This window comes from Calypte anna, chromosome 21 (genome assembly GCF_003957555.1).
Source record: "Calypte anna isolate BGI_N300 chromosome 21, bCalAnn1_v1.p, whole genome shotgun sequence".
Taxonomy (NCBI): Eukaryota; Metazoa; Chordata; class Aves; order Apodiformes; family Trochilidae; genus Calypte; species Calypte anna.
In genome coordinates, this window is record NC_044266.1 from 1,418,603 (window position 1) to 1,443,508 (window position 24,906).

General features: G+C 43.7%; 1 protein-coding gene across 1 annotated transcript in view; it reads left to right on the forward strand.

Moving 5' to 3' along the window:
- Positions 1-24,906, forward strand: part of PRDM16 (PR/SET domain 16) — a 255,630-nt gene that overhangs the window by 118,851 nt on the left and 111,873 nt on the right. The window contains exon 3 of the mRNA XM_008503631.2: positions 16,989-17,039. Coding sequence (XP_008501853.2) covers positions 16,989-17,039 — 51 coding nt within the window. The remainder of the gene's footprint in view (positions 1-16,988; positions 17,040-24,906) is intronic.

Here is a 24,906-nt window from a genome sequence, read left to right on the forward strand (position 1 = left end):
TACTCACTTTCTCATTCTTTCCCTTTTTTAGTTGGTGCTTGTGGGGGAGGTGAGGGGATGGCAGGGCACAGCAGAAGGGGGGCACGGGAGGGGATGGGGCTGTGCTCAGCAGCAGCCAAGTGAACGGGCTCATCCTTGGCTTCTGGCTGAAGACAGAGACCTTGGGCAGCTGTAGGGAGGTGAAACAGTGTTCTGATCCAGTCAGAACCATTTGGGGAACCAGGCAGTAAAGCCAGGCCCCTTTTGCTGCAGCACAGATGTTAGGTGGGCTGAGGTTAATGTTGTGCTGGAGATAAAGGCTCGGGCTGTTGGTGAACAGCCCCTCCACATCCTTAGCAGAACAGCAGCAGCAGTGGGGTTTGAGTGACAGGAGGAGCAGTGCTGTGCTGGTGTGAGAGGAACAGGGTGGTGTGATAGGGCTGACCACGTGGAGAGCCTTGAGAACTGCTGGAGGATGCCAAAGGCATGGCAGAGGGGTGAGGAGGGGGAAGGATCAGTGCAAGGCAAAGAGAGAAATCAGTCTGTGTGTCTCAGCAGAGTTGGGGGTCCGTGGTTTAAATACCTGCATTGTGTTTGGTTTGTGGTCTCTTCAAGAGCCCCTGAATCCAAACACTCCTGAGTGTCTTGCAGTACCCTAAGTATTAAAAAATGACCAAGACTCAATATTCTTCTGTTAATGGTTTGATTTAATTAATAAAAATTGCAATGAGCAAAACATTGCAACAACATTGCTTCTTTCACAATGTTGGAGGCAGATATATTATCAGTACTTTCAAAATGGGGTTAGCAAAATACTTTATAAAAGTTAGGTTAGCAAACACTTTATAAAAGTGGGGTTAGTAAACACTTAATAATTATTCAAATAATTATTCATCATGAATTCACAAACACACACATACATTACAATTAGCAAGATGTAAATCTGGATTTTATGGAACTCTTCAGTGATCTGAGTCTTCCACACTAACAACTGAGCACTGAATCTTTCTGAGATTCAGAAGGCTTTAACTTTCATGCCTTCCCTTTGACACCTTCCTGTTGTGCAGCTGCACAGAGCAGAGCTGAGATGTGGCTCATTTTGATGTTATTTGGGATACTATTGAATTTAAATAATTGTAATTGCTTTATTAATCATGTATTAAAAACCCCCAATGAGACAAGGATCAAGTTCACAAATAATTGCTACACTCGAGATCTTATCATCTGCCTCTGAAAAAGTTTCATATGCTTTCTGTTCCAGTTTCCTCCTTGCTGCTCCCACATCGCTTTTTGCTCTAAATCAGTGTATTGTGAGGACTAATTAGCTGAAGATGGAACAGTGATATTGAAGGTGTGAAGTGCTTATAAACTTTAGAGGTTTATTTGATTCATCTTGTCAGGCAAGTGCATTGCACTCAGCTGTGTAACAGGGATAAACTTGGTATGTTTCTTATAAAGCTTCTTGAAAGAAACATTTCATTTTGCTGAGGTGCTGGTGCTAGACAGGCATCTTAATTTCTCTTTTCTTTTCACAAGGAATCAGCATGAGGAAAACACCCATTTATTTGTGCTAAGTAAATAAATATGGAGGAGACTGATTTACAGAAATAGCTTTTAGTTTGGCCTGGAAGGAAGCTGTTGCACCTTGACATAACAATCTCCACAGCCCCTTTCCCTACTAGACAGGTTCTGGGTTTCTTTCTACTGATAATCCCATCAGGACCTTTGTTTTCTGATAAAACCCAATTCCTCTGGAGAAAGCTAAACACATTAGGGGCTCCATTACATCCTCTGCATACTCCTTCAGCCCTGCCCTCCACTTCCTGAGCCTTAAACACAGCAAATGCCTCCTGGTTCCTCTCTGGCAGAGCCCAGGCCAGCCAGCACAGTTATTACTGATAGCTGTGTGCAGCTGCCATGATAAGGCAGGAACAGTTTCAATGTGTCCCTGTTAAAAAAAAAAATAATTAAAGAAAGGACCTTGCCTTTAGTCAGACAGCTCTGAAGTGAAGGTTTTCTTCCCAGAGCCAGCTTGCAGCTTCTTCATTCATCTGAACCTCAGCAGGCAGTTATTTATGATCTGACCCAAACCCAGAAGTACCTAATTGAGATGAAGGAAGGGAGGGAGGAAAAGCAGTTTATTTTGTGATCCAGGTTTGAACATTGCAGACTGGAAGGCCAAATATGTGTTTCCTTTTTAAGACTGGTTTTTCACAATGCTTACTGCCAGAGCAGGCAGCTCCAGCACTTCTTGCATGAATCCAAGCTACTCATGGTTCAGAAATATTTCAGGGTGAAGGAATTTGGTTATTTCTCAAGTCAGATGAAATTTAAAAAAAACAAACCAGAAGCCAAGAGTGATCCTGGAGCCTCTGTCCTGGCCCTGGGCAGCTGTGGACATGTGTCCCCTGCAGAGGTGGCCTGGACTCCGTGTTCCTCCTGGTGCACACACTTTTTCCTCAGTTCCTGGGGGCTGGAAGCCATCCAGGGAGTTTCCGTATGCCAACACCTCCATCAGCCCATCCCCAGGGATGCAGCAGCTCTCCCACATAGGGTTATTGCACTTGGTTTCCCTGCACAAGACCTTGTGATGTGTGCTGAGGAGGGAAGGCAGTGCCTAGCATCATATGGGGTTTCCTGGTTTGGCTTTTTTTTTTTTTCCCTTGTTTTTTCTTCCTGTTTTTTTTTTTCCTTCTTCTAGGCCTTTAGTGTCCTCCTTCAAGCCAAAAAAAAAAAAAAAAAAAAAGTTCTCTACAAAGTGTTGCTATAACTATAAGTGTGCCACACAGAGATCCTTTGGCAACCAGATGTCACATTTTCTGACCTCTGCTGCAGGGGTAGTGGCTGGCCACAGCAACTTTACAGTACATATATTTATCTTTTTGTGGAAAAAGCCCTGATGTTCAGAAACAGCTCAGCAAATTGGCTTTGATCTGTAGATTTCAGAAGAATTTGTCCTCATTCCCTCTTGCTTGTGGTCTTTTTTCTCAATGAGCTTCACAGTTCCATGGAGCAGCACTGGTGTGTGGCTGCTGGTGGTGGGGACCCACGTGTCTGGTGTTGGAAAAAAGTGTTCCAGCAGCAGGAATCTCCTGGCCACTTCCCTGAAGCCTCCTCTTTGGAAGCAGTGCAGGTGCTGCTGCCATGTAGCACTTCCCTTACCTGCTGTTACACCTCAGCCAGGGCTGGGGCTGGTAGGGGAACCTAAATAAAAATCATCTCCCAGAATGATGTTCTGGGGAACCTGAGTATTAGGGTTGACTTCTCAATTAAGAGCAGGTGAGCAATTTGTCACTGGTATTCACCCTGGGTTGATGACCACATTTGGGGCTGCATTGTTACATTCTGCATCCTCAGGTTCAGCCATTCAGATGGGAATTCTGCTGCAATATTTGCCCTTACCTCTCCTGCAGGTTTGCTCTGGGTTGTTAGGTACTTGCAGTGGTTCCTCTCTGAAGCTGGTGACATTTCACTGAGTGCTGAGCAGATTCTTAATGCATGCAGAAACTGTGAAGCACTTTGGGCTTTGAGAGTGTGGAGGTTGAACACAGCAAATGTAAAATAGTTAATTCTGAGCTGAGCTGTGAGGATTTGGGGTTTCTTTTTTCTTCCTTGATTGTACAGTTACACTACTGAGAGATAAGCCAGGCTTCAAAGTCTGAATTGATGTGTGTATAATTCTGAGCTTGCTGGGGTCAAAGGTGTTTGCATCTGCAGAGGAGTGACAGCCTTATTGTTAAGATTAGGTCTAAGGAGCTTGAAATTCAATTTCTGAATGCCAGAGACTGTGTGGTTTGGGCACATCACCTCGTTTATTGTCTCAGTCTTGTCTGTAAAATTGGGAGAGCAATCCTCTTTTTTTCTGCTCTCACTGTTCAGCTGTTTGTTTAATTTTTTCACAAGGTCTCTCAGGCAGACTCATCTCTGTATTTTATGGATCAGGCAGCACAGTTGGGCTTCAGTCTTTTTTCCTGAGTGCTCCTGGTAGTAAATGGTGGGAAACTTGGTCAGGCAGAGTGTGACAGCAGAAGCTCAGTGCCCAGGTTATCTGCTGTGGTGCTTCCCCATGGCTTGGAAATATCAGGAGTGGTGAACAGAGGTTTGCTCCTGTCTCAAATGTCAAGTTGATGGCTTATCAGGACTGGATTTTTGGAAGTGATGGGGTTGGTACTCGGAATGCTCTGTCTACCTGCTTGATGATGAGTTCTCCATTTTTCCCTCATATCCAACAAGAACAACAGACTGAGAGACCTGTGACTTTCTGCATCTCCCCAAGTGTGCCTGAGCAGACTCTGCAAGGTTTGAAGCCAGACTTGTGTTTTGAAACAGTCTGAACCAAACTGTGCTGTGCTTTGGAGAAACAGCAGCACAGGAGGCTGATACTGGGCTTTCCAGCCACACGAGGCATTTCTTCAAGTAAACTCTCAGATAAAGGTCAACTTGTGTCACCTTAACCACCAGAAGCCTTGTTTGTGAAGCAGCTGCTGATTATCACTGGTGAGCAAATGTCTTTGAATTTTATAGCTCCTGTTATCTGAAACTAATAAAAACACAATGCCAGGGAGGAGTCGAAGGTCACCTCATCTCTCTCTGGAGGTGGGTAGCTCCCAACAAAGCTCACTTACACCCACTTTTTGTCTAATATAGTCTGTAAATAAGGTTTGGAATCAGGGATGTAAGTCAAGGATGTATTTTGTCCTTCCATTAGCACTCAAAAGTTTTCATTTTCTGTTTTCACACACTGCTTCCTAATCTCTGTGTTCTGAAAGAGAACAGGAAGCAGGCAGATTATTTCAGCCTCCATCAGGTGCCATTTCAGTTAACCAAGCACTGGTTATGAGCCAGTTCTGAAAAATCAGATTTAATAGAAAATCTATTGAAACAATCAAAATGCTCACCTTTAGGAAAGCCATTGTGCCAAGTGCAACGTAAAGAGACAGCAATAAATCACCGTGCTCTGCACCTCAAATAGATAATCAATTTAATTGAAAGCATCAATAATCATAGTTTGACATTTATTACCCTGTGGATGTTTTATCTTTTAGGCAAGGGGACAGCAGGGCAATGATGAATACCAGTTCTGCCATGGAACACAATTATATAGGTGCAAGGAAAAGGGTTTTATATTCTGAAAAAAAAAAATGCAGTCAAATTCATAATTGAAGCAGGTTGCATGAAATCTGTGATAAATAGAAGCATATAACTCAAATGCAGAGAACTTGAATTCTGGTGTTTTGGCTCATGAGAGAACGTTGCAAATGCTGCTTTCTGTAGGCTTTTGAAGTGGCTTGGGACAGCAAGTCTGCATGGCCAACCTTCCTCTGCAGAACAGCATCTTTTTTCACACCTACACAAGAAAAAAAAAGAAAAAGTAATGCTGGATTGCTCCTTCTCTGGCTGTATTTTGTTGTTTGTGCTCACCTGGTCTTTTCATTGTGTATCCACAAAGGTAACAGATAGTATAAAAGTTGTGCTGGTTGTCTAGACAGAGGGGTCTGGGAACAAAGGAGGGATCAAAATGTTTTTTCCTTATTTTCCAATAATGGGGGAAAGTTCCTTTTCACCTGAAGAATTGTTTCCATCTAGAATGCCTGAGGAACAGCATCCAGGGCACTGTCTGAATGAAGTAATGGAGCAGATCTGAGGAGGTTGTTGGGAAAGCCCTGGGCTGCCAGGGCTGTGATGTACAGCTGCTCCTGACACAGCCTGGAAGGCTGTCAAGAATGTGAAACCCCAAACTTCTAAAACTTTGAGTCGTGGAGTAAGTTCTTCCAAAAACCTAAATTGTCTGTATTAGTCTGAATCATGCACTTGTTACACTTCAGTCAGAGCAGATATTTCACTGTTTTGTTTGTTTGTTTGTTTTTGAGGACTCCTCCTTAAGTAGCTTTTACTTTCAGAAGGGTGAATCAAACTCTTAGTGCTTTCACCAGCCTGCATCTCTAATGGTAAAGTTCTCTTTGCACTTATTCTTTGAACCAAAACACAGTTTTAGACTGCCCAGTCTGGCAGGTGATGCCCCTGCCAGGGCTCTCCTGGGGAAAGTGAGAGCACAAAGTGCATCTTCTGAAGGTGAGGAATTAATCAAGCTGAGCTTCTCTTCCAGCTAAATGTCAGCCAGGTTATTGCTTTTGGATATAATTTTAATGTTCTGCTCAGCAAAAGGCTGGATGCCTGAGTTAGGAAAGGAGGATATGAAGTTATGAGTTAGAAATTTACAGAAAATTTAAATGTTAGCACGATCCACGGGACAAAGCCAAATGTTCAGAGGAGTAAAAAAGCCTTCAGCAAAAAACATGGGAACGTTTGGTTGAGGGTGGTCAGGTTTTTCTGTGTAAAAGCTGCAATATTCATTTTGCAGCTGTTAATCTCTTTGTGCTGGGGGAAGAGCAGCCAGGACCATCCTCCCTGCCAGGTTCTGGTCTCTTTCCAACTCAGGCCAAGCAAGTGCCATGGGCAAGTGAGGGAAACTCAGGGATCCTTTCCCTGATGGGTTCATCCTCCCCTTCCTCAGCTCCAGCCAGGACACCCTGACCCTGCTGCCCCAGCAGGACAGACTGCCAGGCACCAGGGAGCTGCTTTGCTTTTCCAGTGCTTGCTTTACACTTTCTGCATCCCAATAGCTTTAGGGTCTTGAGGAAGACAAGGACCAAGTTTATGAGAATGTTAAACTGCTGTTACTTGATTCCCACAGTCACCAGTTTCCTTGATGGCACATTCAGGTTATTTGGAGGGTAAGATGGCATCTCTTAAATCAGTGATTATTGGCTTTGGGTTGGCAGGTAAAATGCTTTACTTCATCAAACCCTCTTCAGTGGCATTAATAACCATTGCATCTCCAGCATCTGGATACATCATGGACATTTCTTGGTCTGTGAACTACTGGTGCTAGTTTTTAAGACATAAACAGAAATGTTATTTGGTGGATGGAGCCATCTTTTAACCTCAGTGTTCCTTTTGGCACAAGATAAAAAACTCCTTGTAATCAATACTCTGAGCTGAAGCTCCCAAGATTTTTGTCAGAACTTGAGTGTTTAACAACAATAAGGGCTGTGTGTGCTTTTTAAAGCTTTTAAGGAAAAAGAAGTCCTGTCCCCCCCCTTTTTATTCTGGTGCTGTTCTGAAAGAAGCTGTGAATGTAGGATCCATTTTAATTGCAGTAACAGACAACTGGAGTTGCTAAGGATAACTGGTGGAATAATAAAAAAAATAAATCTTTGCCATTTTGGCTCATTTCAGGAAAGTCTTCTGCAGAGATTTCAGAATGTTCTGAGCAAGCTTGAGCCATTGCTTGGTGGTTGTGGCTGAAGCCTGGGACAGCCTTTTGTCAGGTGTCTCTTTGAAGTGGCTGTGAGGTCCTTCCACTGAGATGTCTAACTAAGAAAATGCTGTAATAATGGTCAAGAAGGAGCATCTTGATAATCAGAGGTGCACCAGAGCACTGGAGAAGAGAGACTGCCTGGGGTTATTTGTGGCTTGAGAGGTTTGGAACTGTTGTGTTGCTGCCCACCTCATTTTCAGGTATCTTGATATTGTATGTACTTGTAAAGCCAAAGAACCTCCCCAGTGCCTGAGACTCTGCTGTGAGCTCAGCAGCTGTCTGGGGAAGCAGATAGAATGGGGAAATGAGTAAAGAACACATTCAAGTCAGATTGAGAAGAGAATTGTTACCCAAAGAGATGGGAGGATGCCCCAGGGTACCCCCTGCAGGAAGGGCTCAAGGGCAGAGCAGCAGAATGAGATCTGCTGTGGGAAAACCTTCTGGAAAAGCCCAAGTGTGGACCTGGCAGGAGGTTTACAGCCCAGAGTCAGAGGGAAGCTCTGGACACTGAGGATGGGGTTCCCTCTGCAGCAGCTCTGGGGTTACACCCAACCCTTTGGAATCCTGTCCTTGGACACTCCAAACACAAATTCCTACCTATGGAAGACAACAGCAGCTCAAGAAAAAAACTGAAACTTCTTTCTGTTTGGACTTCCTGAATTCCTGTCTCAAGAAAATGCATTGAAATTGCCACCCACTCTCTGTCTGGCTGATTAAATAAAATATTGACCTTTTCCAAACACAATATTATCATTCCAAGCATAATATTATCCAGTTCTGTCTGAGATTGTTTCTACAGCTCTTAAAAGGGAACTCACCTGTCAATTCAGATAAAACAACACCCTGTGCTTTTTAAATAAGAAACTGATTGTGCCAGTGTCTGAAGTTAGTCCACAGAATAATTTCTTATTAACTTTACTCTATAGAGAGTATCACTGGCTGAATATCACTACCTATTTTGCCAAATTATGTGAGAGTTAAATGATGTAAACTTCCTTCAAGCTCTCTGTGCATCACCCTTAGTGTCTCTGGTAGTCTCCAGCATCTTATTTTTCTCTCAGAGAAGATGTCCCAGCAGAGGAGGTATCTGGGGGGTATCTGGGGCTTCCACTAAAATAAACTCAGGCCTGGAGGACCTCATCACCAGCCTTATGTTTCCCTTCCAGTTCTGCTCAGCCATTAATGGGCCATTTTTCTCACTGCATCCCACTGACTGACTATGACCTTCTCATGTTAAAGTGACAGGTAGGTTATCCTGCTGATGGGTATCAAAGTGACATATCCCATCCTTGCTGTCGGAGTGCCAGGCAGGGATACATTCCCAGACAGCCTGCACTCCCCCTGGACAGGCCCAGCTATTAGGAAGGCTGCTGCTGTTTTCATTCCTGCCTTTCACAGCGTGAGCAGCAAAACTGAGCTGCTAAATGAGACAGTGCATTTCCCACTTTAGACTTTGGAAATTGGTGGGAACGTTGCATATTGGCTTTATTTTCCTCCAAGTGTGATTAATGATCAGAAATCTCCGTGTCCCAGCTTAGCTGTTTGGCTTTGGTGCTCTGCTGTGGTTACTCTGAGGGCCATTATTTGGATGGAGCTGAGGATAAGCTCTGGATGTAGCTGCAGTTTATTGACCTGGGGTTTTGGCAAATTCTGTATACACTGAATTGCAAGTTGGCTTTTATGTTTGCACTTGTGATTTGACATGCCTGCAAGTGGAGTAGAACACTTCCAGTGAGCTCAGCAAAGTTGTGTGTTATTGGGCAAGGAAAAGACTTGGCTTCCAGACCATGGCAAGCATGCCTATGAAAAAACTGTATTTGTTTTATACTTTTTCAATGTGGTAAACCAATTAATAATTCTTACCTGTGTCTCTTTAGGCTGTGAGGAGGCAAATGAAATGAGGCCATTTTTCTCTCTTCTTTCTCACTCAGTTCTTAACTATAATTTTTACAGTTCAGTGAGGATGGAGGCTGCACCATTCAGCATGGGGGATGAGAGAGGCTGGCCCTGCTCTCTAGCTTAAGAACTCCAGAAAATCTTTTACCTTGAGACATCTAATCCTGGTCTTTCTCTTTGGCAGCTGTAGGCACAGAGAGATTGCAGTGCTGTGGAGGTTGAGTGGTGCCAATCAGTTTCTGCATCAATGGCAAGACACTGTCTGTGAGGAAGGGAATTTTGTAAGAAAAAAAAGAAATGGTGTTGATGTTGCCATATAGATTTGAAGGTACTTAAGCTCTGCTGCTGATGGGAGAAGGGCAGGGAGTTTCTGAAAGCCTTGCCAATGGAACTGGAAATGAATGCCACCCCAGTGATTCCAAGAATGAGGCAAATCAGTCAATCAGCTCCTTGAATAATGAGTTATTCTAGGCACTAGATGGTGTATTTGTTGAATCCATTTCAATACACCTCTTCCCTCAGAGGGTATTTTCTAGGATGCCCTGGTCATAACAGGTATGATTAGGTGCCAAGCTCTGAGTGCATTGCCTTCTCTAGATTTCTGGGTCAGTTTGTGCAAAGGTGCAAAGGCTGCAGCTGAATATGAAGTGTGAGCTCTCCAGCCAAGCCCAGAGGTCCCCATATGTCAGATCAAGTGCATGGCAGCAGTGCCATTACAAGAAGATGTATGAGCTCTCTTTATTTACTTATGATTTTTACTGATCATCTTAACAAACAGCTTATCAATAGACAAAGTCCAGGGAAGTTCATTTATATTATTCTGTCAATAGCAAGGTCATTTTTATAACTAAAAAGGGTCGAGAATAAAAGGTAGATGGATGATGCATGACTAAAGCTAACTGTCCAGTCCACTTAGATCACTGCACACAGCAGGCCTTTATCTGTTAGCTGAAACATTACTCTTCACTCCTCAAGATGATTTTTTGCTGAGATAACAAACAGCTCCAGATACATCAAGTGATTGTGTTGTGTCGTTCTGCAGCAGACAGGGTTTAGACCTGGTGACCCCAAGCTTCCATTCTACTACTGTTTCCTCTAAGGTTACACCGAGGGTGTGGTAAAAGGTGTTGGTAAAACCTACTTACTTTAAGCAGTAGTAATAAAGAGATGGTTGCTAAAGGCACTGGTGGGTGGCTGAAATGGAGAAAAAGAAAGATGTGGCACTGTATGAAAGAGAACTGCATCTCTAGCTCGAATCCAAGGAACACATGTAATGAATGAAATACATTCCCTTTTAGCAAAACTGCCAAACTATCAAGTGCATTTCTCATGCTCATTAACACTGGACTTTAAGAACCTGATAAGAATGCAATATAAAATCAAAGAGCCCCTAAAGACTGTGAGATTATGTTTAATACTCTCCTATCACCAGTCCCTGAGTGCTTGGCAAGAGAAACGGTGACATTTACTAATCAGTACCCTCTCCTATTTGTCTTGGCTGAAAGTCTCAAGTCCTCAGCTTATTGAAGTTATTACAAATGCTCTCCATTAGATTCTGTTTAACTTCCTGGTATTTGCAGTTGAACTCCATCCCAGTGCCATGAGGAGTTCTGTCTTTAAAGTGATTCAGAGGTTGCCATAGCATGTATGTAAATTGCATGTTTATTTTCTTTCTTGCAGTCTTTGTTCTTAAACATATTCCTAATGTTTGACATTCACTCTTACCCTTAACTGCCCCAGACCTTTTCCTGCTCCTTTCTGGGTGCACAGAAGTTTGGTTTGTGTGGGAAGAAGGTGCTGTTTCTTACTCAAGGATGACTTAGGCTGTTCCATTCTTTTGAACACCCTTTGGGATAACGTGTGGTGATTCACCTCTGTAAACTGCATTTTGTTCTCCTCACAGTTGGCACACAGGAAAAATCCTTGTGTAAATCCATGCAGGATGGAAGGCATGAGCAAGTGCAGAGGTGTTCCCTGCAGCGGATTACCCAAAATTGTAGGCCACAGATCCCTCCTCATTTTGGCCATTTTTCATGCAGCACTGCACCACCTTTTTGTTCAGACTTTCAACTGAAGAATAAATGGTTATAAAATGGTCTGTGGAGTGCATAGCACGGCTTTGCAGGCTGTTACTGGTCCACAAACCACATTTTGGCTGCTCGACAGTGTTCCCAATTGTGCTGGGGTTGCCCTTAGCAGTGAATGGTTGGTTTATTCTTTATACTCTTTTCAGCCTTTGGCTTGTTTCTTGCCAGTCAGAGCAGTGCTGTTCATCTTCCTTCGCTCACCAGCCAGGAAAGGAAATTCTTCCTCTCAGGCAAGAGCTTTCCTCCCTGTCCTCTTAATTCCAGGCACATTCGTTTCAAATTCCCAAGGCAGGATATTGAAATTTTCCTCAAGTTAACAGGGCTTCACAAATTTACTTTCTGTAGAAAATGTAAAATTTTGGTCAATTGTTGGCCAGAAAGTGCTATAAAATCCCCACATTAAAAAAAAATAAAAGAAAAAAAAAGGCTAATAGAAAGAATTCCCAAGTGCTGCAATGGTTTTCTCTGGGTTCCTCTCCCTCTGGCTGTGCTGTGGAAGGACAGGATCTCCCTGCTGGAGCCCTTGCTGTTGGCTGCTGGGCTGGGAAGGGCTCTCCTGGCCCTGGGTGCAGAGCTGACCAGCATCCTGCAGCCCTGGGTGGGCTCAGCCCCAGCTCCTGGGTGTTTCCAAAGCAGCTCCTGCTCATCCTCCTTGCTCCCAACTGCAGAGGGGTTTGGAGGCTCTGAATGGGCTTTTTCTTCAGCAGTTTGTGCAGTGATGGGACAGCTTCCCAGGGGACAAGCAAAGGACAGGAAAGAAGCACAAAGTAAACCTGGCAATCCTAGATTAGGGTTGTGTGTGTTTTGTGTGTATTCTCTTTAGTGCTGTGGTTGTGTCAGTGTTCTGTGAATGAGCCCCCATTCCTCTGAGGTCCATAACCAACAGTCCCTCTTGGCTGCACAAATACCATTGGAGTGCTTTGAATCAGCTCCAGCACCATGGATGATTCCTGACCTTTTCCTTAGCTCCAGCTGGGGAGGTTTTGGGGTGACCATGCTTTACAGGTATTCCCAGGCACAGCTTTCCTGGCTGATTGCTGATACATTTATAAAGACATCAAGTATCAAAACCAGGCATTAATCATTGCAGTGTTTAAGGAGCTTCAGGAAGCTGAGCTGAAGAGTTCTGGAAGGTAAAAACAGCTATGCAAACTACAAGGGAAAATGTTTGCACAGAAAGCATCTGGATTCAAATGAATATAAAAGCAGCTCAGACCCTGCCAGTACTCAGACAGCATCCCCAGCTGGACTCACACCCTGGATGCTCTTTGCACAAGCTTTGTAGCTCTTGAAGCACTGTGTGGCCATCCCTAGAACATCAAGAAGGTTCCACTGGTATTTCAGGACTGGGTAGCTCTGGTGTCAGTAGATCTGCCTATTAATTAATGGTGTTAATTCAGTTGGGAGGCTCTCTAATCTGTTAGCAAAAGGCTGAGAATTTTGCTACTGATTTACCATATAACTTCAGACAACCCAGTCTGTGGATCTCACTTCACAGGCTTTGCAAGCAGCTACTTTCCTTCCATGGAAAGTTCAAAGCTGACAATATTTACTGCTTAATTTTTATATTTATGTAATGAATGTTTGCAGATTATTTAAGCAGATTTTGCATTGGTTCTGTGTGCTGGTTTGAGGTTCCATGGTATCCAGGACCATGTCTGTGTTTGGTTACTGATGCACCCAGCTGTGTCAGAGGGGGAGAGGCTGCAGAGGAGCAGAGGGGTTTTGGTAACCCAGCCCTGTGCTAAGGAAGGATTTTCTGGATAGTGCCAGAGTTCATGGGAGAGCTAGAAAAGCAGCAGCTGCTGTGACAACCTTAGGGTCTGCACGAATCAGCTTTTTGGTTTCACTTCAGAATTGGCAAATGGCTAATAAATAACCCAGCCCTCTCCTGCTGCTGCACTTGCTGGCTGCAGTCTCCGGGGCTGCTAAAGGCAGCAGGATTAGCTCTTTGCTGCTGCTGCAGCATTTGTCACTATCATGAGGAATGACTTTCGTGTCTCAGGCAAATAGGAACAATGAAAAATGCTTCACCTGCTTTTCTTCTTCTTTGTAAAATCGTCCTTGGGCACCGGGGAGTGAGAATGTTTGTGTGATATTTGCTAAAGCAGAGACAGGTATAAAGTTGTACAGAATTTCTGCCTGTGGAAGAGCCAGCCCATCCTGGCAGCCAGCTGGGAAGGTTCCTCTGTTCATTCCAGTCCCCCTGTCCCAGCCTCTGCCTGAGTGTCCTGAGCACTCTCAGTTTTTCTGGAGGGGCTGTGGCCCAGCAGGAGGCACTGGGGGGAATGTGCACCCACCCCTGAGAGGAGTTTCTGTGTCCCCCAGGTGCTTTGTGCTCCTGGGCTGCCTCCAGAGCAGTTCTCTTGCTATTCATTTCCCTGCTACACTTGCTCAAAGACCTGACTGGGTCAGGGCCAGCACTCTGGACTTCGCAGGATAAAACTTTTAAAGGAATAATTAATGGGACTCATGAAGGAGAAGATTTGTAGCTCCATACCAGTGTTCTCCTCAGAGCAAGATGGGGATGGAGGTGCAGGGAGTGGGTGCTGGAGCTGGGGAAGAGCCTTACTGACACCAGCAGTGATGTGTGGAGGTCTCACTAAGCAATCAGATGGTCATGAACAACAGGTTACTGGGAAAAAGTGTTTTTATCTGCACACTGACCTCTGTGGGGTGACTGGAGTTCTCCTCTTTCCAACTCCAAGCAGCCGTGGAACTACTTCTCAGAAATCAGGAGTGACAGTAATGCAGCAGGGACAGGTCCTTGTCTGTCACCTCCTTTCTGGCACTTAGCTGAATTCATTGCTCCGAGCCTATTTAAGTTTGGGATTTTTGTGTTCTGGGATTTTTTTTTTAAAATGAGGGTTTATCTGAGCTCAGGGAATGAATGGATAATGTTACTATTTACATAAGCTCATTGTGATCTGTCTCAGTAATGTAATCAAATTAGGGTTAACTGCAGCTGGAGAATGCCAGCTTGTAAACTGTTTTTCAAAAGGAATCACATGGTGTTACTTGACATGTTTAGTATACATTCAGGAGGCTTTGCAAAAATTGTAGCACATCCCTAAGTAATGTACCGGAGTCAGGATTCTGTTGCCACCAGGCTGCTGGATCCGGGAAATGAAAGGCAACAAAATGCAGCCCCGGGCGGAGGAGATTCCCCCTCCAAGCAGATCCCTCAAACACACGTCGGGCTGACGTGGCTGCTGCTGACATGTTGTCTTTCTTTTGGCTAAAGTCAACATATCAGTTGATAGAAAAAGCATATGGTGTAAATTTTGAGTACATTTAAGAACATCTGTGTTAACTGCAAAAGCGCGGCCCACTGTACACGTCAAACACTATATTTAGTCTTATGGCATTCGCATAAGATGAAGTCCAGCCTGAGCTAAAATTACCCAATGAGTAGATTTTCAAAGCATCTTTTGTTATTCTTTTTAATAAACATCACATCTGGTCCTCACTTTCTCCCTTCCTCCCTTTCTCCTTTAGCTCAGAGGTGCCGCTCACAGCACAAGGCACTGCCTGTGCCAGGAGAGTCTGGTGGGATAGGAGATGGGAAAAGAGGGAATTTGGGACATCAGGGTAGTGCAGAAAGTCTGTGGCAGAACTCAGTCCCATACTGCTGTGTTTTGGACATCAGCATCTCTCTCTTCTTTCAAGTAAAGGATACAGAATCTAAAGAAAGTTCTGAGTCTCCCACTGCTGCTAGGACACCTCTGGCCACATGTGAATGTTCTGACAGCTTGAGTATGGAGATGGTTCTGCTAAAATGCTTGATGAAATCAGTGTTCACTTCCCCCAGAAGATCTGCAAGAGAAGGAAACTGGAAAAATACTTCACCTTGTCAGTAATCAGCCATTCTGAAATATTCTGAATGAGTAGATAAACAGGCAGTGATGCTTTGCTCTAGCAGTACCATTTTTTAATAGGTATCCAACACTTTTTACAGAAATTCTCAAAGAATTTTGAAATTTGGGATCTGCTACAAACTGAACGGGAAAAAAAATAAATACAGTTTGAGAAACAGAACTTGTCCCTTGAGCGTGGATCTCTCCAAGCCAACAAAAAGAAGCTTGTGTTGGCATTTAGATTCAGACTCAGGAATTCCTGACTCTTAAGCCTGTTTATACAGGACTATACCACAGCCCAATTTGCACTTCATTTGGATTTTTTTTTTTTTCCCCTCTACATTTATGGCCATGTTGAACGGGTGGATTATGTACATACTGAATGCACATACTTCACCAATTGTATGTAAAGATTTTTTGCATATTATAATTACAGTTAAGTGTCTTCATTGGGAAGCAGCAGTGTTCCATGAAGACTTTTAAGTCATTGAGCATTGCCAGATTTATATTCCAGCTCTGAAGGTTTCATGGCCTGATGCTCAGAAGGCTTTAGAGGGTGTCTGGTTCCCAGTGGATGGAACAGTTCTTGCACTGGGGACAGGCACTGATTTCCCAACTCCTGGCTGATCATGACAGATTTTTGTCTTTCAGTATCTCAGGGTGAGATCTCAGCAGTGGATGTGCACACACAAGTGCAGGAACACGAGGAGTTTCATTGCTCTGCTCTTCACCTCCTGGTCCTGTTTGCTTTCAGCTGCTTTCTGAACCGCAGTTTCAGTATCTGTGGAGCTGTTGTAACACAGGGAATGGGTCAGGATTCTTACTGGTAGAAACATGAGACTTTGTTATTACAGCTGAGCCTGGAGATATTTACCAACATTTTCAAAATTTGGAAATTAGTCAGTCTCACCTGGGCATGGTCAAAAGGGTCCAAGAGCTTTGTGCCAAGTGCTTGGCTGCTGACACACAGCAGAGCCTCCTTGGTCTTTCTTTTTCTTTCTTTTTTTTTTTTCCCTTTGCAATGTTCAACCATTCTCATTTCATCCTGGGTTTCCTTGTGTTTTCATCTCCTTTCCTTGGAACTTTTTCCTGCTGCTTCATGGTAGCCAAAACACATAGGCAGAGCCTGGAAGTCCTGCATCCTATGTCCCCACCCTGGCACTGAGCATCTGTTTAACCTGAGACATCCGAGCTCCCCCCCGAGGTCAGGGAAACCACTTAAACCCTGAGATGGAGCCCGGCTGCTCCATCCATCCCCTCCTCCCCACTGTTTATCCTGATGGGGCTCTCCAGCCTGATACAGGGTTTAGGTACTTGACCTCCTGAATGCCTGCTGACCTGGAGCTAATCTGAGGTAGAGCACAGCAGCGTTTTAATGACTTGTATCACCACACCTCTGCTGGAGGAGGAATTAAAGAGCCTCAAGAGCTTCCCACCCAGCTGCTGGAAGTGCCAAGGGGCTGCAGCATCCCCTGGGGCTGTGGGTGTGTGGGGAAGGGCTGGGCTGAGCCCCTTCCCACAGGAGGAGAGTCTCCATCCTCTTAGTTCATGGACATCACCTGCCATTTGGGAAGGAAACACGTGTTCTTGTCTGCCAAATACAAAGCAAATGTTTATAGAAGCTACAGAAAACACTGAAATGTTGGGGAGAGTGTAAGAGCAGTTCTGGTGGATGCCTTCCAGCTATGTCCTAAAACCTCTGTGTTGCTCTGTTGCAGTTGAGAGTTTTGCCCTTTAAATATAAAAGTAATACTAATAGTAATCATCATCAGTGTTTCTTAGTTTACAACATTCTTAGCTGCAATTCCAGTTTAGTTTAATTGGTTTTCTCCTTTGTTTTTTTCACAGCAAATACTGACTGATCCCGAGGTGACCTCCCAAGAGGGCAATATAAAAAAGGTAGGATATGGATCAATCTTACAGATTCCTTTACTGTCTGGCTCTGAAATACACTTAGCTTCATTTTTTTCCTCTTCCTACTTGTGAAGAAGGTGTGTATTGCAATAGTGTCCTAAAAGTTTTCCAATCTTTGCTCCTGTGTTTTTGGATTTCATATTGTGGTTCTGCTGGCAAATTTTTCTGTCTTTTTGTGATTCCAATATTTATGAAAAAGAAAATAATAGGTTGAAATGTTCCTTGATTCAGCTACAATATAAACAGCTCTCGCTCCAAATTGAAAAACCTCATTTACCTCTTTTCCAGTAAAAGAAAATGTTGGTCCTTTGCTAAATGTGCTACATTTTTAGAGGTCACTTCACTGTGTATGTGTGGCTTGTGTGAAGTTCAAGGGAAAAGGAATAGATACATGAAAGGATAAAATTCAACTCTCATGATGTATCACTGGTGCTTTTCATCACATTGTGCTGCTTAAACTATAATACTGACCGGAGAAAAATGTGTTCCAAATACAGCCCAGCTGTATAAATTTCTTCCTAGTAGCTGTGAGCAGCCCCAACACTGCATACTTCAGTAGCCAGTCTACTATTTTGGTTGGGGTTATTCTCAGTAACACTGCAGTGACATTCTTTCCGTGGCTATCTCCTGGTTAACAGCTTTACTGAAGTCAAGTGTTACAAGCCAGGTTTGATTTTAGCCTCCCTGGGTGTCTGGAGGTGCTGTGTCCTTGCTGAAACAATGAGCCAGCAGTAACTCTTTTCAGATGCAGTTGTCTTACAGCAGACATTCACAGCTCTATCCATGAAATGTGAGTTTTTGAAAGTGGAAAATATTTTAAATTGGAACTTGCAACAACTGCCATTTTTATTCATCCATTGAGAGGAGCTTCAGTAGTGTTTTTAGCTCTGAAAGCTAAAAGGAAACACTTGTTTCTCTCTGCCAAACAAAGTGAAATATAAAACTTGTCAGGCTCCAAAGTCAGTTTGGGAAAAGATCTTTAGACCCACGTCTGGGATGGACCATTCTGTTCTTACTGCCTGGAGAAAAATCAGCTTTTCTTTGAGAAAGCCAGGCTACCAAAATGAAATGTCCTTTGACCATCCACTGACCTTGCAGAGGACCTATCACAACACTGCTGAACTTTTTACCTTGTTCATCTCCATAACTCACTTGGTGTTTGTCTCTGCCTCTGTGGGATCCTTTTGTCTGAACAGACATGGTGACAGGGCAGCAGGTTCTTATTATCAGAACTCACTTAGCACAGGGATGGAGTGAATTCTCCCTGGCTCAGGACTGCTCAGCTATTTCTGTCTCAGCCTTTAATCACAATATCACAAATAAATTCTACATCTCTAGCTTGAATTACCCTAAAGAGAGCAGGCTTTGCATAAAAGAAGGGTGGAAGGACATGTTAGACTGGCAGCTTTCTATGTTCAATACATGGGTTTGTATTTGAATATCATTGCTTTTATTTTGAAGGAGGAAGTTGCAAAAGCCACAGGCCTTTGAAATATACTGTGTTCTGAAATCTTTTCCTGTTCTGCAGGTATAAAACTGGACAATTATGATATTTGACAAGGGGGGAAGGACTGGCCTTCCACTTCTGTCTTCTAAATGCATTGTAGAGAAGCACTAGTGGGAGTTTATGAGGTGATAAATTTATTGAAGGATGGGCAGTAGGGTTTTACAGCTAGGGTAAGAAAGGTCAATGCAGTAAGGTAAAGAGTTCAAGTCTAAACTTTATGGCTTGTGAAAAGACTACTGCTAGACAGCTTTTCAGTCAGAAGAAAATGAAAAATAAAGAAAATCATCCAGTACAATTTTTGTAGTATCTTAAAATTGTTTGTAAGTAGTACTCTAGCATTTTGCTCCAGTGGTACAAAACCCTCTTGGGAGAAGATTTCCTTTTCCAAGCTCTCTGAATCATTCACTTGTCATATCCCTGAAGACACAATAGTTGAGATTTGACTCCAATTTATTCCTGTTCCCTCAGAGATAAGTTGGTGGAGAGAAGGTGACTGAAGACAAATGTGACTGTAGTGGGTGGGCTGATGGAATGGGGAGCAAAGGAGTCAGAGCTGAGCAGAGGGACCAGAATTTTCACTGGCTCATTTGGTTGTTTAGAGTTGAGTAGTAACAAGGACTAGAAAGAGAAAAAAACCTCTAGAATGCAGAGAAAATCTGTCAAAGCGGTGAGAAAACAGAGCAGGGAAGAGAAGTGTGATGGCAGGGAGAGGTATAGGAAGAGGCACAGGAAGCAATCTCTGCCTAAAAAATTGACCCCAGTATTATTTCTGCTGTTGAGCTGCCAGGAAAAAAAAAAAAATCTCTCTTACAGAACTTCTCATACACTGCAAGGCAGTGAGAAGTCTGGAGGTGTGGCATTGCAGACACTATTGCAGCTTGGAGCAAAGAAAGAAGCATTTTCCCACTGTGCCCAATATTTTTCAGTTTGTATTACTGTTATTTCTGCTGGGAGCACTCACACCAGAAAGCTGATTTGTTGTTAGTGTTAGTCTCAGAAGAATGAAGATTTTAGACAGGACCTGTGTCCAGGATCATTTTTCCATACCTGGAAACGTGCTGTGCCACAGACTAAACCCTGGTGTTCTCCTAAGCAGTTTCCCTTTTCTCTGCTTTGCTTGTTGATCCTTGGTTTAACTCTCCCCAGTACACATCAGCTCCACATCCTCTTTGTTTAAACTGAAATAATTGATTGTGAAAGTACTGCTAAAAGAGGAGGCTTACTTTTTTTAGGGACCTGAGTGCATACATTCAGCGTGCACCCCAGTGTGTAAGTAGGACCTGGGGGTGTATTGTCCCTGCTCCCCAGCATGGGTTTTTTCCAAGCCATCTTCCTGCACTCTGTTTATTTTGCTTAGAGAGCAGCTCACGTGTTCTCTCACTCTGAATTTTCTGAGCTTCTCCACTGCGTTTATTGTGTTGAAAAACCCAGGCTTGTTACCATTATCTTCATTGTCATTTTGATTTAACTTGGAGAGGGAGATGAAAGATTCAGACTTCCTCCGGCAGGAAACAAGGGCAGCATCCATTACAAGACACCTTTTTTTCCCAAGGAGCAGTGCTAGGTGTATTTATCTCTCCTCTAAAAGAGCCTTTGGCTGATGGTCTGGGGCTCCTGGTGAAGGCAGCTCTGTGTGTGCAGCTCCTCACCCACCTCCCCGGGATGGGCTCTTTTCCTGCCTGTGGTGACAAGAGACCTCGGGGACTTCTCTCTTCAGTAGACTCTCTATTTAGTTTCTGTTTACTTAGAGGGAATAGCCTGAGGGGCTACTGGAGAGAAAACATCTGTGGGAGATAATCTATAGAGTTATCTATCTATCACTCTTGTCGACCCTGTCTCCCCTGAGAGCAAGCTGAGAGACTTGTAATAAAAAGGCATCGCTGAAGAGGCTTTGGGGACAAATAAAGAGACATGTTAAGGGCCAGCTGAAAAAGGATAGAAGACATTATTAAAGCTCAATAGCCATCTTATCAAAATCCAATAGGATAGGTATTTGGCAAAAGGCTTTAATTTATTCTTTGACTTTCTGGAGAGCTTGAATTTCTCCATTAACAAGAAAGTCCTGCACAGGGAGCGGGAGATGCTATCAGCTTCAAAAGAGGTGGGTTCAGTCTGGCAGTGTACAAAGCACAACAACAGAAACTAAAGTCAAAACAAATCTTTTTCCCTGCTTTGGCTGACTTCATGCCTGCACTGCAAAATGCTGGAAGATGGGAATGTAATGCTGATGACACCATATACTAAGTTATGCAGCACAGGAATTTATCCTCTATGACAAATCACATAGATGATTTTTTTTTTTTTTAAATAAAGTTGCTGTTAGAAAACTGAGTGAGATTAGAAATCCTAACCTCTAAGAAAGCATTGAGTAGCAAACAAGAAACATCCACAGATGGAAAGCTTGTATTCCTAAAACAAAAGTAAAAACCAACTAATGTTCTGTTCCTGCAGATGCAGAGAGGGATAGGGCCATAAATCTCCCTGGGTTTATTATTATACACAAAATGCTACAGGTCACAGGAACCATCTGATAATTCAGAAACACATTGTTCACACAAGATGATTGATTGATAATTATGATAATTTGCAAAATGATTATTTGGGTATTATAACCATAGTTTGTCCCACTGGGTTGCTGTGAAGACATTTTCTATATCATGGGCCGTCAGAAATGGCCCCTGGCAACAAGGGATATGGAAAGGTCTGGTGGGTCTCTCCCAGTGGGATCTGTAGGACTGATGAATGATGACCCAGAGGAGTAAGAAATCAGACTTCAATAAGCAGTCAGGAAGGTAGTTAGAGAAGAGCAAGGGAACTGTTAACTGTCTTTTGTGGAGCAATTACTATCTGGGCCAAAAGCCCTCAGGGCTGAGCACAGTCTGTCATAATATTATATCATACATCCAGGGAGAGACTGACCTGGAGATTTTAACTTCAGCTCTTTCAAGTTCCTGGATTTGCAGCACTTTGCCCAAAACACGTCTGCATTTCCACGTTTAATGTATTTAGTATCTCTGGATAATAAAAGGTGTTCCAAAGCTGGTAGTAAAGATGTAAAAATCCAGATTTCAGTGATACTTCTTCATCTCTCTGTGCTGCATATTGAAGAACCAAACCCCAGGCTTGGTGGTTTTGAAACATTGTTCATCCTTACTGAGAATTTACACTATTAACCAGATGGAATTATTTTTAAAATATCACCTGATTTTGTGTGCTTAAATTCAGCTTAAAAGAGGTGAGAGGGATCTTATAAAACATCCCAGACTCTGGGAAGCTGCACAGTGACCAGCACGGGAGGGTCCTGGCACTTCAGAGCCCCCCAGGAGGGGGTAGCAATACCCACTTCTGGTGCCTAAAGTCCAGTCTAAACCCCAGCACTGCCTTCCAGTTCCTATTCCTGAAAGAGCTTGGATCTGCTTGTTTTATGTGGGTTGTATCTTTATGAAATAAAGGTATGTTTAGCTGCCACAAACAGAGGCAGCTTTGAGTTGATTTTTATAATCTTTTGGTGAATAGACTTGCGTCATTCCAATAAGCCCTGGACAAAAGAGTGGACAGTTGTCTGAGAGTCTTTTTTATAACATTTCTCTCTTTCCATTGTTAGAGAGCTGCTAATAAAAGAACCAGGAGTCCATTAATTCAGTGAATGAACATATAGTAAAGTCAGTTCCCTCTTGAGAACAATAATGTTGCGGTCAGCTTAGGTTTCCATGGAAACTAAGTACTCCTCAGAAGTTTGCATCCTTGATTTTGCTGAAACCAAGCATGTGAAGTAAAAAAGAGGTGTAAGGCTGGCACGGAGAAGTCGGCAAAGAAAGTGATGCCTAAATTGCTTTGCAGGAATAACACTGTATCTCTAATTTCTCTGATACAGATGTTTGGGCTTGGTGGTGTAGTGTGTGTGTGTTTGTGACAGATGATTCCATGAAGAGGTCTCGGGGGGTTTTAAACCCATAAATCAGAGCAAGTTAAGATGACTAGCAGTGGTTAAGTCTGCTGTCTCCATCTCTTCAGTACCTTGAGTCAGCTATAGCCAGATGTCTCACAGCCAGATGCAAAGACCTGGCTCAGCACAGGGCTCCCTTTCCAGAAGCTTCTGTGGTGCAGATGAGGAGGGTGCTTGGTGGCTGCTCAGCATGTTCTGTGTGGGCCAGGTACTGCAAAGTGGGTAGGTGGGTGTGAGCTCCTCATACAATTTTAAATATGATGGTTTTGAAAATGAAGTTGGTTCTTTTCCTGCCTTCCACTCCAGGTGAGTTCATCCCCAAACCTCTACAGCAGCCCTGTGGCCCAGGAGCAGTGCTGTGACTCTGTTCTTCTGGCACTAATTTATAACCTGCTGTCTTCTTTTCTTGAGTAAGTGAATTGCTGTAGCTGAGAGGGAGGTGTCTGAAAAGTGTGGCTGAGCTATTTATACACCTTGTTCCCAATGACACACGGCTCTGTTGAACAATATCTCTGCAGATAAAAGTGTCCCTTTAACTTCAGGCACAGACAGTTATGAGAGGTCACCTTGTCTTTGTGTAATGCATCTCAAACACAAAGGCACAGACTTCAGGGCAGCCTGGAGGTACTGACAAAGCCAGGGACCCCTTTTGGGGAGCAGGCAGGCAGGAGGTTGCTCCTGACACACAAACCACCCCTCTTGCTTCAGCACCATCCTCTGACCTGCCCAGCCCCAACTGGAGGTGTGAGGAGCAGAGCCCAAGCTGCCTTCTGGGGTAAGCCCAGGGCCTGAGCTCTGCTGGCTGCACACAAATTTAAGATTTATTAACTTTTTTATAGCTCAGAGCTTCCTAAATAGTGCAAAAGCCACGTGTCAGAGGGAGAGCTTTGCTTTGTGTTTGTGCAAATGTTCACGAGCACTCGGTGACAATTTAACCACTTTCTAACAATCCCACTTCTCTCTCAGTGTTTATATAATCATTTCAGTGATTCCTTGTTGCAAGGACACATGCAGTATCCTATGTAAAATGAAAAACCCTCTTACCTTCGTGTTTATTCATTTGACTCAAGGTATGGTTTTAATTGTTTGCATACCTTTGAGCACAAACTCTTTTTTCTGCTAACAAGCAGAGCTGCAGACTGCAAGGCTGGGCTGTAGGTACAGCCTGTGGGACAATTACCAGGGAAATGATATTCTGGATGATTAGGAGGCATTACAGCCTCTGCTCAGTTCAAAAATGCCAGAATGCCCCAGAGATCCCCATGAATCTGCTGCCAGCCGGCCCCTGTCAGAGCTGAAGGCAGCACTGTCTGGAGCCCAAAATCAACTTCAGGAAGGTCATGTGAAAGAAAATCCTCAGTCATCAGGAAGCCCTTGGCCTCGTGGCCTTTCTGACATTTTCTGACAAACCTTAAATCACCGGGGTAGACAAAACATCACAAATTTTGGAATGATAGCCTCTGGGGTTTCTAAGCTGTATGCTGACTGGGAAGGTAACCCCCCCTCCTCTGCTGTCCCTGCTTGCACCAGGAGGGCGAGCAGGCTGGGAGGTGGTCCTGGAATTGGGTCTGGATTCAGAACCACCCGTGGTTCTGAACCACCACTGCAACCCCTCTGCATCCTGGGGGAAACCGCAGGCATGTGTGTGTGTGTGTGTGTGTCCAGCAGGTATTTACACAGCCCCTGGAACACACATCAGTGGTGTAGGAATAGATTGCACGGAGCAGGACAAGTTTCTGCTCCAGAAATGTGAAATTTGGAGTCAGGATTTACTGTATGTGTTCCATACATTAGAGAGGCCAGATGGTTCTGTTGGTGTAGTCTGGGATCTCGAGGTGTGTGCAGCATCCAGGTAATGACATTGTGCAGCTATTAAAGAGAATATTTATCAGGCAGGAGGCTGATCAGGTTAAAAAGAAAAACCTGGACAGCAACTGGGGAGGAAAGGAAACATGGGGCAAATAGCAGGGAACTTAAGTTGGCTCCTAGCACCTATGGTGCTGCTTAAAAAGTAAAAGAAAAGCCAACAAGCAGGGAATGGGACCCATAATTAAATAGATATATCATAGCAAAACCCCAAAATGCCTTTGTTCTTCTCCCTTCCCCCCATATTTTGCTCTAGAAATTTATGAAGGGCTTACAAAGCAGTAAAGATTCAACTGCTGTCCCATGCAGGCTCCCAGAGCACAGTATATTTTGATGATGTCAGTTAGCTGGGGTTTTAGATTAGATGAGGGTTTTATGAGATTATAAAATATGTGTTCTGAAAAAAAAAAAAAGCCCAAATTGATTTTTCATAGGGCAGTTTTGAGAGAAAAATAATTACTGGAAGTAGACTGCTCACTGATGCTCAGGGGTACCTCCTGGCTTTCCCCAGGGAAAGTTCAGCACGTGATAGC